This window comes from Xiphophorus couchianus, unplaced genomic scaffold, assembly GCF_001444195.1.
Source record: "Xiphophorus couchianus unplaced genomic scaffold, X_couchianus-1.0 Scaffold1000103, whole genome shotgun sequence".
Classification (NCBI taxonomy): Eukaryota; Metazoa; Chordata; class Actinopteri; order Cyprinodontiformes; family Poeciliidae; genus Xiphophorus; species Xiphophorus couchianus.
Window position 1 is genome coordinate 125,194 of NW_020963016.1, and position 9,307 is coordinate 134,500.

At 40.8% G+C, this 9,307-nt stretch overlaps 1 protein-coding gene across 2 annotated transcripts in view; it reads right to left on the reverse strand.

Annotated features, from left to right (window-relative positions):
- Nucleotides 1-6,027, reverse strand: part of iqsec3a (IQ motif and Sec7 domain ArfGEF 3a) — a 93,389-nt gene extending 87,362 nt beyond the window's left edge. Inside the window, exon 1 of one of the 2 annotated variants that reach the window (XM_028012026.1) lies at nucleotides 5,135-6,027. In XM_028012026.1, the coding sequence (XP_027867827.1) occupies nucleotides 5,135-5,715 (581 nt within the window). In that variant the 5' untranslated portion in view covers nucleotides 5,716-6,027. The remainder of the gene's footprint in view (nucleotides 1-5,134) is intronic. The other variant, XM_028012027.1, reaches the window with a different exon arrangement.
- Nucleotides 6,028-9,307: the final 3,280 nt, after the last annotated feature.

The window sequence follows — 9,307 nt, forward strand, 5'->3', positions numbered from 1 at the left end:
AACATTTTTCATTGCTGGATCCTACGTTTGCACTTAATTCCATGTTCTGTTCTCCTCGTGCCAAACCTGTAGGTTTTCCCCTTTTTTTGTCTTTAAATCCTGATCAAACTGCTTCTCCTGAGTTCCTGTCAGCACTTTGGTCCTGCTTCAGCACCCAGAATGACTTGCATTCTTTTGGAAAGATATGCAAACTCAGCTTCCCAACACCGTTCACCGTTTTGACAGACTTTGATCTCACACTCATCTCCTAAAGCATCTGAAATTTTACATGGATCAAAGCTTAAATGAAATTGGCCTCTCTTTGACTGATTGTAATTCAGCTCATTCTTCCAAGTTAAGCCAGTTCTTGAAATTGTCCCGTATTCTGGTTACTTCCTGATGTCACTTTGCCAATTTATTGTTCTGTTGCTTCTCCCACCACTGCTGTCTCACACCTGACCTTTGCTGATTGTCATTCCTGCCTCTGTTACTTGTTATGTCCTCCCTTGGTATATATTCTGCCCAGGTTGCTTTGCACCTGATAATTTGATGTCCCTTGTCATTCTTTTGCCCCACTCTGACACATTTTTCATGAATATTTATCATCCGTTCCTGCAGCAGCTAGTAGTAAAAGTTCACTAAGTTCTTCAAACTGTCCTCTTCCTACTTATGAATCAGGTCTTTCTCTGCAGACCATGAACTCTGAATGTTTTGCTCAGACCTAAACCCTCGCAGGTTTTTGTCCTTGCCAAAGGAATCGACAAAATGACAGTATGTTACAGAAACCAATGTATTTTAAAGGGATTTATATTTTGTGGACTAGCATAAAGCAGAGCATTGCAGTATTTCCTAAGGATTGCTCCTTTATTTAGATTCATATTCTTGTATATACCTGGTATCTGACCATTCCCAGATTTTTAGTTGGTAAAAATTTCAAAACCTTCTTATTTCCTTTAAAATCCCAATAAAATATGTTTGTAATGTAACAAAATGTAAAAGTAACAGGGACCCAAATACTTTTTAAGGTGTTTTATGTGCTGCTGATCTATTGATAGAAATGATCTTACTTCTGAATGCCTGCTGTTGCCTGTAGTAGCTCATGATCTAAACTTTATCACTGATCTGAGAGGATCAAATGATTTTGCCTTTGCACCAATCAGGAGCGAGTCGCAGTAGATGTTAAGATATGTATTTGCTGAACTTCCTCATCTACCTGCTGCTACTGCACATCCTTTGAAGAAAACAGGTGCGTGAAGGAAATGGCAGAGGAGTTGCTGCGCATTCTGCTTTCCAAAAACAGGGTGGGGGGGAAAGAGGGCACGTGGGGTGCAGAGGGAGTCACAACTAGTGTGGAGGAAAACAGGCTGGTTGCCAGCTGGCATGTGCCTTGTTAACAGTTTGCATGCATTTTTGTGAGAACAAGAGCTTAACATGTCAACGAGAGCGTGTAGGAGTTAGCAGCAGCAGCAGTAAGACACCCGGAGCTGCAAGGGAATGCTGGGATTTCCACCTCAGGCAACGGGATTGCTGCATATCAGACGCTCGCGTGGCTCTACCTCTTGTACAATTACTGTCACTCTCCTGAACACATGGCTCAGCTCTCACACGCTGAGTTTTACACTTGGCAGCTCTAAGGACGTACACAGAACAGGTCTAAGGGCTTCAGTCCAGAGACTGGTTAATTGGTAGAAAGAAAGAAAAAAAAACACGGTAAGACATATTGATTCAAACTCCACAGCTGGTGCTTGTAGCACTTAGCTGATGAAGGAAAGGACAAAATGGAGGTGGAAAGGGCAACAGGTTTGAATAAAAAATAGACATTGAGAAAAAAACAAAACAAACTGTCACTGTAACGTGGAGGCAGATAATCAAAAGTCAAAATTGGAAAAGCGAAAGTGAAAATTATGGAATAACGCACAGAATTAGGGGGGGATGAAGAAGAGAAGATGGGATTGGTGGCAACTTGCTTCAGATAAGTGGAGCCTTTTGAGAATCCTTATCAGACTGAATAACGCAATTGCAACACTTCAGACGTCTCTTCCTTTTTGTCGGAGGGGGAAAGTTTTGCCTCATTCCAGTAAACAACTGCTCAGAGCTGGAGGCAAGCCTTGATTTGCATTCTTCAAATTACGCCACTGCTGAAGATGATGAATGTGTGATGGGCATGAGCAAGCATTTAATTTTTCATTTGGAGCTCTGCAAATGGATGCTGTGCTCCTTTTTAATTAAATAAAAAATACATAGTTGGTGTAGAAAAATGATGCTTAAATCCTTATGATGAAGTATTATTTCTGTTGATACTCGTTTTCTCTTACTTAGTGTAATCTGACTTTGCCGTGTGGTATTTTCAGTGAAAAATGAAAATAGACAATATTTTGCCTTTCAACAAAATTGGAGATAAGCCAGTTTCCCTTCATTTCCAATTTTCAAATCTGTCTTTTTATCTGTCTATGGCCGACCAGAGTCTAAATATGGAATATTTATTAAACATATAAGACTAACTGTGGAATGTTTGATTACATGTGTAATCAGACATGCATATAGGCAATATAAAGCACCAACTGCCTGCACCATTCACTTTGTGCAACACAGCCGATTAAATTAACAGTATGGCTTCGAAACAAAAAGATCAACAGCAGTGGCAGTAAATGAATTGATGAGATATTATTACTTAATTTTATGATGTATCATACATTTTGTTCAAAACTAACTTATTGAAAGATTTCATTATGTACAACTAAATAATGGAAGTTGAGATTTGTTGATAGTCACTTCAGGAGTTCCACCAGGTTCTATACTGGAACCTAAGTTATTTGATTTGTACATCAGTGATATTTACAACCCAGTAAAGTAAAAAAATAAATTTATCTCACTTTGCTCATTATACAACATTTTTTTGGTCGTAAACAAGTTTTGATCAACTAAAAAAGTAGAATTATAGTCTTGAAGTGAAGCACTCAAGAATAAATTACACAATACAAAATGAAGAAATTGAAATATTTCCTGGACTTTAATTTTCAAAGCTCATTACTGATCACATAAAAACCACATGAAATTCTTATCAGCAAAAAATGTAGATTGCAATATTCCAAACGTAAATGTGTTGTATGAAACATATCAAATCAGTAGAATCACTTAAATTAATAAATAATAATTAGGTTTTTTTACCCACACCTTCTTTGGTTACTTTGGGCTTATGTTTGATGACTGAGTTGTTTCTTTGCTCTTTTTCTTCAGCAAAAATGAAATTTATTAGACGCAACCTACAGCGGGGAGGATTGCAGAAAATGTGTGTTCTGTATCAGCTGGCATACATTTTTAATGAGCTGCTCATTGCAGTGATTCTCCAGCAAAGGGAAAATCCAACAACTGCGTTGCCATGGCAAAGTCAAATGAACACACATGCCTGATTAGTGAGTTTACATCGTGTCCTCGTGTCCCCCGCCGCCCCACCTTGAAGAGAAAAGCATCACTTCTTGTCTGCAGCGACTTACTATCTTGTCATAACCGGATCAGTGCTCTATGTGGAAAATGATAAAGCTTCATCGCATCTCCAGTGTTTCATTTGTCACTGCTTTTACATTAGGGTAGAGCAGAGCTGCTTGAGACTATCCCTCTCTCTCTGTCTCATTGTTCATCATCCCTCGGAGCTGTCAAGTTGCATGTTTTCTTTTTCTTTTTTTTTTTTAAAGAATCCAGACGGTCCTCCTTCTGACATTTATTTTACATCTCTCGTGCTGTACCTTTTTGTTTGAATTCGTCATCCTGCTGTGCCTGCTCTCGTGCCCCATTTCTGACCCTTGCTCTTTAGGAATTACAATTCAATAGCTCGATAAATTGATGTGGATTAACGGAAACAGTGGAAATGCGGCTGAGTGAAACAGATGTGGCTTGGAGCACTGCGTGATGCGAGTGTGCGTGCATGTGTGTGTGCTTGTGGCTCTGGCTGAGGCGATTCATGTGACCTTGATAGAGGCAAAGAACATTCTGCACCATGGAGAGTTCTGAGGCGCACAAACCAGCAATCAAGAACATTCCTATGTTTTGAAAAGCACAAACCTCACCAGGTTAAAAAACAAAGCATGTAGAAATATATTAATATTTAGATGATATTGAATCTAATTCACACAAAAGCACTCTATATATGATCTATTTGATGAGAATCGACCAAATTGTATTTAGGAGCATTAGAGTATAGGGGCTTGAATACGACATGCAAGCATTCCCTCAATTTTCCAGGAATTTTCTACTTTCTCTGTAGCTGACAGATTAATCTGTACTGCTTCCTGGCAATAAATAAATTGAGACTGGATGTTTGGCATTTTGAAAAATTGCAACACAAGTGCTTTCAGCCCGTCTGCATCTTCTGAGAGGTCGCTGCGGCGACATATGAACACCTGCTAATGTCTTTCTGTCTCAGCGCTCATTGCTTCCAGGCACTTGAAGTTTCCCTGGAACATTTCCATGTCGGTGTCCTAATGAGGTCTAAGTCTCTACTGTCTGTATAATACAGCTCTATGAAATACCCAATGAACGTTTTGCTTGAGGTTGTTTGTGTTATTCTATTTTTGTTGTTTGTTTTTTTTTTTAGAAGTCTGTTTGCATTGTCATTCTTTTCTATGAACAGCTGCCTGAGAGACAGATTGGTTTTAAAATAATTTCTAGTTGAGTGGTGTGAACTAGAAAAAGAGAGCAGAAGATAGCAAGACTGAAATTTTTCTGCAAAATCATAAAAGGGGGTAAAAAAACACTTTTTTCTGCAAGGTTCTTTTTTTCATAAAACATTCACGTAAAATATTTGGCATGCATTTGCACAATCAATACAGAGCGTGCAACTTGTTTAACAGAGGAGTGTTGTGAAAACAGAAGCAGGGCTCAAAAAAAGAGAGAAATTTGAGGATGTTATGTCTTTCCTTAAATGTGATCCGTTACAGGATAGAAAATCTGAAAGCTACCCAATGTATTATGGACTACAAAAGAGTAAACCTGATCATGACATCTATCTTTTGCCATAAAATAAGCTATTAAGTCTTTTTCAGCACTAATGTAAAAAAAATTTGCAGCTCCTGCCGATTATTAGCAGCTCCATCTAGCTGCTTATAAATCCTCCTTTTCGTTATACCTGGTTTGTGCACAACACATGAGAGCTACTTACTCTGCTTTCCTGGCCAGTCCAACCGAGCGGCACAGAGTGCTTGGAGTCTGCGGAACCAGAGACTTGCAGCAGGCGCTCCTCTTGTCGTCCTCGGCGGACTCGGAGCCGGCTTTGCTCACTTTGGGCGACTGCGGCGAGGTGGGGACGAGCTGCAGCTGCTGCGGGTGGTGGGAAGACGGCGCAGGGGGAGTCGGGTGCTGCTGCTGCTGAGGCTGGGCTGTCTGATGGACAATTTGCTGTTGCTGAGGAGGCGGCGGCGGCAGCTGCTGGCCGAGGTGAGCCGCTGCCTTGTTGCCCGGGTGCTGATGGAGGTGGGCCGGCGCTTGGGGACTGGCGCTCCGCTGAGTCGGGTGGTGGTGGTGGTGTTGGTGGTGGTGGTGATGCTGAGAGGGCGGCTGCTGGACGTAGAGGTGGGGGTCCCGCAGCTGTCGGTTCTCCCCGATCAGGTCCTCCACCTTTCGCTCGAGTTCGTCGATGCGTTGGCGCTGCGTCTGGATCAGGCTCTGCTGGTTCTGGACGATGGTGGTGAGTTCCTTCAGGTACAGAACGGCTTTCATCGGATTATCCAACAGGCTCTCCATTACTAAGAGTGGGCTAGCTGTGCTTTGTGACGGGCTTCCTCTTCAGCTGGTTCTGGGGCAACGACGCGTCGACTGCGGGGCCTCCGGACTGTGAGCTGTCTGTTCGGGATGCTGTAGCGACCAGTCTCACGCCTCTCTCCGCTCCGGCGAGGTGGGTAGGCTCTCTCTGCGCGTCTGCCTAATGAGGATGCCAGAAATGGTGCTGATGCAAGTGGCGGATGAGCATCAGCAGAGTGCGGAGGCGGAGCCGTAGTGAAACGGTGATGTCAACACGCAGCGCCGACAGGAAAGCAGCAGAATTCGTTTTGGTTTTTTGCTGGGGTTTTTTTTTTGCATGTTTTGAATGTTCTAAGCATTTCACTACACCAACTTCGGATCCTCAAGAGCTAATTCTAGCTGTTATTTCAAAAATATATTGGATACATATTAATGTGACTATTTCTTTTCATATGGCTGATTTGATAAGACATGAAATGATTACATGTTGGTCAGTAAATACAATCTCCTTTGGGATTGTCTGTTTAAAAAAAACCTAGATGGTGATTTGACATAGCAACATCATTATCAGGTTTGCGTATTTGACAGAAATGTGAAAAGTCTGGCAGATTCTGAAGTGCAAAGCTGCACAGAAAGGGTTGAGCATCTGTGCAGCTGTAGTGTGTTTAATATTTTGTCATAACTCCCTCAAACATCAATGTACTTTCTTTAGATCAATGAAGTAGCATAAAATTTTGAATTGGAAGGAAAAGAATAGATTTTTTCCAAAATGTTTTACGATCCTTTTATCCTGACATCTGTAATAGTGTTTTGGCATGAATGGTGGTGTTCTGTGAAGACCAAAGAGGTTTGGTGAAGCATATTGGTGAACAAACCTTTGGAGGAATCTGGCACAACTACAATCCAACCATGTTGTCTCCCTAAGAGTGGTTAGATGCACCCACCAAACATTGTATTTATGCAGAAGTGGCAAAAAGAAAGCTGTAAGTCATCATGTTTGGCGTTTCCCAAAAGCAATTCAGGTGACAACGGCGATCTTGGAAGAAAGCATGTTGAGATTAGCAAGTTCTTCAGGGGATTCAGAAAAGGCCTTTTGTGTTTATAGATAAATAAATAAAATAAATAAAATCTTTATATATATATGTATATATATATATATCTTTTCTTTAACTAATTCAAATGATCGTAGAAAAGCTTCTGTTTTATCGGGAAACTAATAAACAAACCAGACATTTTTGTGGTTGCCTTCAGCTTCAAACAGTCCTTCCTTATTGATCATATTTTGGTTACCTGATTGGTGAAGCATTTGCTTATAATTGCATAATCAACTTTGTTTTTATGCATAAGTGGTACATAGTTGTGTAAGGAAGTGATGCATAAGTTTTAACATTCCTCTACAGGAAAAATTGGAAATGTGTGGATTTCCTCTGACACTTCCCACTGAAAAACCCTCAAGGAATCTTCGATAGCTTTTTCATTTTTATGATACTTGTATTTTAAAAAAATAGAGTTCTGGTGCTTGAGTATGATTTTTTTCTTATTATTTTTGTTTTGCAAGTTTCATCAAGCAGAGGTACTCTTTCAGGGGTTTTTTTTCTCACCTTCAGCCAAGAAAAACTTAAAACACAGTTGTTGCCATGCAAGCAAAGAACGGGCAGAAAATGGAGAGCTTGCAGAGTTTTTAGTGATTTTTACTGCAGGAAACCTTGGGCTGTTTTTAGCTGCACATGCTTAAACTGTGAGAAGCTTAGCACTCTGCTACCAGCTAAATGATTTCCGGCGTAATAAAGCTGATTGTTTTATTTTTCGAGGTCACATTTTCACAGGAAGATTTGTGTGCCACGATTAGTCCTAATAATCTCTAAATGTCAGACTATATTTATAGATTTCTATTTTCTCTATTACTTCCAGTTTCAGCAGATTTTTTTTCTTTCTCGAAGCAGCATAGAAAGATTCTTGATGTCTAACACTCTGAAATATTAAGACCACAGAGGCGAGCCAGTGTGGCTGCAGCCAGGTCTCTCCTTCCATATGGCTCCTTTACAAGCAGCATAAAGTGAAAAAAGGATGCAGGCTACCCGGAGCCAAAAAAAAAGTTCCCTCAAGTAGGATTGTAGAAATGGAAAATGGTCCAGATAGTGACTTTGGTGCAAGGGTGAAATCTCACCCCTAACACCAATCATCCCAGAAGCGAGCGGGCCCTGGCGTGGTTGGATATCACTCACCAGAGCAGACATGAAAACGGTGTCAGCGTCTGAGACGATTCATCATCAAAATCTTACTTTAACACGATCTGATATTCTTGTTCCAGTTTAAAACATTTGTTGCCCAAAAGACTCGAGTTGAAAAGGTTGTTGTCGTTCCAACGCATCGTCCTTAAGAACTTTACTCCAAAGCTGATTTTCGACGGCATCAGCTCACTCCCCGTTGGTGCCGTTGCTTCTCTGGTGGAAAGCACACCTGCTGAATTTCTTCTCATTATTATTCAGACAAAAATGAGTAGTGTTGTGAAATTTGGAGAGACAGAAATGCATGTTTCAAAAATAGAAAGCTAGGCCAAAAACAAAAACCCCAAACGTAGAACCCCTGTGTCTGTTTCACCAGATTTTAACTATTTTTAAAGGCCCTCTAATTACAGTATCTAGATTCAGACAGATCAACGTCTGAGAAATACGCCAGTCAGGAGCTAAATGACGCTCAAACATACTGCGGACTGTTTCTATGGAGCGCACAGCAGAGGGAGGTCCAGGTAAGATTCATTATTCTGTATTGATTCTCTCTGATGTCTCAAAGCCAAGGAGAAGATGAAGATAAATGAGAGAGAGATATGTTACGAAGACAGAGAGTGAGACTTGGGCAGTGAAAAGGGCGCTGGTTTTAATGTGCATATTTCCCACATTCTTTTTAGTCAGCGGTTCCTGTCGGCGTCAGCATAGACTGCAGTTTATAAAATTTTGAGTGGCTTATTGTAGAAACCGGGAAGAGTCCTTTGAGGGGCACTAAAGAAGCTCTCAGGCTGTTTGTTTCTGCCATCAAAAAGCGACTAAAAGCCACGACTTTGGGCAAACTTGTTCTTTCGCAGAGGCAATTTCCAAACATCCTCTATTGCACCAGAATTATTAATAATTTGAAGCAGGCAGCTCACACACACACACACACACACACACACACACACACACACACACACACACACACACACACACACACACACACCCTCCAGGGAGACCTAAGGCAACAATAGATTTCCCCTCTGTCTTGTGTCCAGAGTTTGGTTTCCACTTGCAAATGTTACCATCTATTTCTTAGAATCGTTAGGAGTTTAAAACTGTGTAAGAGCCCATATTTTATTTTTTTTTAAATCAAACTGCCGTAAAACTTCATTTATTTTTGTTGTCATTTTAAATCTTCCACTTGAGTAAACAAGAGGGTTCTCTAATAAGGGTTGCATCTGGTTGACCTCTGGCTGGCTTCAGTGTCCAAAACCAATAGTCATCAACCTTCTCTTCCATAAGGAACATCAATAAGAAAGGAGAAAAGCGATGGCGACTATATGGTAGATTAACTCAGCTTATCAGGTTCGACAGAAACAAAAGTG